This window comes from Eurypyga helias, unplaced genomic scaffold, assembly GCF_000690775.1.
Source record: "Eurypyga helias isolate BGI_N326 unplaced genomic scaffold, ASM69077v1 Scaffold15280, whole genome shotgun sequence".
Lineage (NCBI taxonomy): Eukaryota > Metazoa > Chordata > Aves > Eurypygiformes > Eurypygidae > Eurypyga > Eurypyga helias.
In genome coordinates, this window is record NW_010223919.1 from 1 (window position 1) to 4,350 (window position 4,350).

Genomic DNA, 4,350 nt, shown 5'->3' on the forward strand with positions numbered 1-4,350 from the left:
AAACCCCAAACCCCAAAAATGTTTCAATCTATTTTCTTCTAAACCAGTTTCTTCAGAAAGCAGCTAGACTTTTGGTGAAAATTGCAACTCATGCTATTTCTCTCTTCTCCTCTCTTTAGTACTCACACAAAGTAGATATATCAGCTTTGACCTCAGCAACCAACATTCATCCAGGTGAAAACGGCTCTGCACAGTTCATCCTGATGCTGTCAAATGGGATATTAGAACTGAAGGTAACAAGAGGAAAGCCACCGGGTATTTCACCTCCCACGGATATTCAGAGATCCGCCTTGGGGTGGGATGAGAGCTGCCTCCCGTACAGCTCAGGGGGAGAGGGATTCAGGGCAAAGGAACCTAAACTCCCCTCAGGGCATTAGAGTTTTTTCTTAGGAGTATCTGGGAAAACGAAACGAGCCAAGACTCAAACAAGAATATATAGAAACCAGGCAGTACCACACTGATGGCCCCACATCACCTGTAAAACCACAAAGGGGGCAAAACATCTGACCACCATTCAGCAGCCACACAAACGAGTGCTCAGGGACTACGTAGAAGGTTTTATACCCACGACTCACCCCCTCCTTAGCACGGGCCTTCTTTGATCCACACAACCTTCCCCTTTAACTCCAACAGCACATATTCCTGTCACCTTCCCACCTCTGTCCTCTCGTTGACCAGGGAGTACCGGGGAAGCGCAGGGTTTCAGGGTGTGACGTAGCTTGGCAGGGAGCTCATTTCCAGGCACGGTACTTCCAAAAGGGTGAGAGTTAGTTGAGGATTCCACAGGAAAGACCACACATTTTGTATTTTTGTTGCCGCAGTTGTTCTTACACCATCGTTTTCTGTTCTCTCAGGCCAATGACTGTGAGTGTGGGAAGGAATGGAAGGGATTTATTCTCACCGTAACGAAGGTATGGAAGAGTTTATCTCACTTTGTGTCAAAAGTGTCTGTAAGAGGCCTTGGTCTTCAGGCATGTCGAAGTTGGCTTCCACAGGCACAAAGCCTCACTTCCAAGGTGTTTGCACACACTAAACTGCTCAGGAAAAAAAAACAACCAACAAAACCCCTCAGGTGAGCAACATTCAGGCTGATGTAACCCCAGCCCATCTGCAGTACACACTCTGCTGTGTAGTCAGACAAGGGGTAACGGGTTTAAATTGAAAGCAGGTAGATTTAGGTTGGATGTAAGGAAGAAATTCTTCCTGGAGAGGGTGGGGAGGCACTGGGACAGGTTGCCCAGAGAAGCTGTGGATGCCCCATCCCTGGATGTCTTCAAGGCCAGGCTGGATGAGGCTTGGAGCAACCTGGTCTAGTGGAAGGGGTCCCTGCCCATGGCAGGGGGGTTGGAACTAGATGATCTTTAAGGTCCCTTCCAACCCAAACCATTCTGAGATTCTACGATAGTTGGCAGTCCATTTTTTACTGTTCAGGAAGGAAGAGACTTGTAGCACAAGTCCAACACCTGCAGCGGTGAAAAGGGGAGCCTGCTCTGAGGGACAGCTGGCTAGGGTGTTCTCAGGAGATAAACGCCATTGAAGAAGTGGCCAACCTGCGAGAACCCCTCAGCTCCATCTTTTATTCCACCATTCTTAGCTAAATGCACTTTGAAAATACAAAGAGTCTCTTTGGTAATGACCAGTGGAAAGAAATTGTTTGTTCACTCATGACTTTACCCTGGCCTAGCTGAATTACTGAAAAAGCTGAGGATAGCTGAAATAGGTTAAATCTCCTTTACGCTGCCTTTTGCAGTATAGCAACTGCCAAACACTGTGGATTCTTACATCATCCCCGCTTCCGTCCATGCACATTTCCTCTGAGTCAGGACACAGGTATCCTTCCTTCCCTGTTCTAACACACACACGTGCAGCATTTTATTCGAAGCAGAGGCACACCCAAACCTTCCAGGCTATCGCAGCTGCTCAAACCACGGCGGTAAGAAAGATTTCCGCGCGGCAGCTGTGCTCGGAGATCAGCTGTGACGCGCACACAGAAACGATTGCTCACTGTGATCATCCACTGTTCAGTTTTCTTTTCCATTCTGCTGTCCATTTTCAGCTGGCAGTTCCACCAGACGAGTCGTTCCTACCTCGGCAACTTAGGGGAATGCAGGAAGTACTAGAGAAGGAGAAGGAAAGGAGGATTACGCTCAGCAGCTGCTCGGGCACACCCTCGAACAGAAAAAACCCTCCCGGCAGCGCACTGACCACTATGCCAGCGTAAGCTCTGACTGAACCGTAAGAACCCCACCCTAAGAACCCCCACTTCTTCTTTCAAGCTATTATTTCCACGCAGGTGTTCAAAATTCAGCTGTTGGACGAGGGTTGTGGAATATCCAATGAGCAAAATCTACCTTTAAAGGCCTTTATAGAGATTTCCTAAGGGAAAGATGACTCCCACGGGTTGCCTACAATGCCTTTTGTTTCGAAAAGGCCAAATGCAGCCTATTCCTACGCTTAAAAAACATTTCAGAAAGCCACACGTTGGGCTGCTGTATCTGCCCCTCTGAGAAAACGCTGATGACCACTGAGAAATTCAAGATACATCCGGGTTACTCTTCTCACCTTCTTCCCAAGGGTCCAGAAAGTGTCGTACCTCTAAGAAAGCTTCACTTTCTCTCTGAGAGGCCAAAGCGCTGCTGTTCTAAATTATGTCCTACAGTAGCACTGCTCAGCAAGAGCCCTTCCGATGCCGTGCCTCTTGGCAGGCATGGATCGTTACCCTGGATAAGCCTGGCGTCGCGTAAGCCCCATGTCCCCTCCCGCAGCTCAGAACGACGTGGGCGTACCAGCGCGGCTGCCGCTCACGCCGTTTCTCTCCTCCCGTACGCTGCAGGTGCTTCTACGCAGTATCTCGGCAGGAAGCCATAGAGATGTTGAAAAAGAACCCTTCGTGCGGGAATTTGATCCTGCGTCCCGGCAGCGACAGCAAGAACTACACAGTCAGTATCCGACATGAGCTGTAGTAAGTCGATTCCACAATGCGTCATCCCGTTCCTAACTAGCGCGCGCTGTATGAACAGCTGAATTCTTACTGCCCGGATCTGACACGTGAAATGTACGCGTTGCCCTAGAGAAAGGTAAACGAGGCAGCAGGGGCAGGCCTGAGACAGATTTCTTGGTTCTCTCCTCCTCCAAAGCCAGTAAGGTTAAACAAAGAAGCAACAAAGATCAGCCAGGATTACCCAAGGAAACGGGCTTTCCCTGTTTGCTGTAAATCATAGAATCCCAGAATGGTTTGGGTTGGAAGGGACCTTAAAGATCATCCAGTTCCAACCCCCTGCCATGGGCAGGGACACCTTGCACTAGACCAGGTTGCTCCAAGCCTCATCCAGCCTGGCCTTGGACACTTCCAGGGATGGGGCATCCACAGCTTCTCTGGGCAACCTGTCCCAGTGCCTCCCCACCCTCTCCAGGAAGAACTTCTTCCTGATATCTAATTTAAACCTCCCCACTTTCAATTTAAACCCGTTACCCCTTGTCCTGTCACTACAGGCCCTTGTAAAAAGTCCCCCCCAGCTTCCTTGTTGCCCCCCCAGTTTAAGCAATCGTCCCGCAGAATGAAAACGGAACAAGCCGTACGCCCCTTTGTAAAATGCACAATGAAAAATTGAGAGAGACAAGTATTTTCAAACAGTAACTTAGTCAAAAACCACGTCACATTTAGCTTTTGCACAGCTTCAGAACCAGAGGCATCTGAAATGCCAGGAATGACATCTGGAATTCTCAGTGCCTCCAAACTAAACCAGGAAAAATCAAACCCTACGACACACCTCCAGTAAGCCAGTAAGCTCTGGCGGTGTCACAAAGTACACCAAGTGCTCCTGCGACGGAGTTTATAATGGCAATGACATGTCAGAAATTATGTCATTTCAGGCCTCATAAAACTTTCATTTTCTTCCAGCGCCCCACACTTAAAGCACTACAGAGTGATGTCCGAGGGAACCCGTTACATTATCGAACTGGAAACACGGGTAAGCGAGCAATTCCCTTCTGGAGGTTCTTAAGCAGGTGTAAGAACTACCTCTTGGCAGAAAATTAGAATAGTAAATTCCTAACTGCAATATGTGAGTCGGAGTAAAGCACGCGGAGAGTTCGCCCCTCTTGTTAGTCCAAATCGCCTCATCTCAAAGAACAAGTCATCTTTTAAGAACGAAAAAAGTGGGGAAAAGCGCCTCACACCAGCGTCACCTAACAAAGATAAAAATCAAACCTCTCACAGGGCAGCCCAGATCGCTTCATGGTTTTCTCCAACTCAGACTTTGGTACCGAGTCTGAAAGCTGAGCTCTTGTGGCAGCTAGAGGAAGTTCAAACTGCACCCTGAGAAATACAATCATAGAATCACTGGGTTG

The 4,350-nt window shown here is 48.6% G+C and overlaps 1 protein-coding gene across 1 annotated transcript; it reads left to right on the forward strand.

The window, feature by feature from the left end:
- Window positions 1–119: 119 nt before the first annotated feature.
- On the forward strand, window positions 120–3,971 carry STAP1 (signal transducing adaptor family member 1; the record flags this gene model as incomplete). The annotated part of the gene is made up of 5 exons (XM_010156976.1): window positions 120–233; window positions 855–911; window positions 2,057–2,217; window positions 2,834–2,962; window positions 3,902–3,971. Coding segments are annotated over 5 exons (531 nt in total), but the record flags the coding sequence as incomplete, so codon positions are not given.
- Window positions 3,972–4,350: the final 379 nt, after the last annotated feature.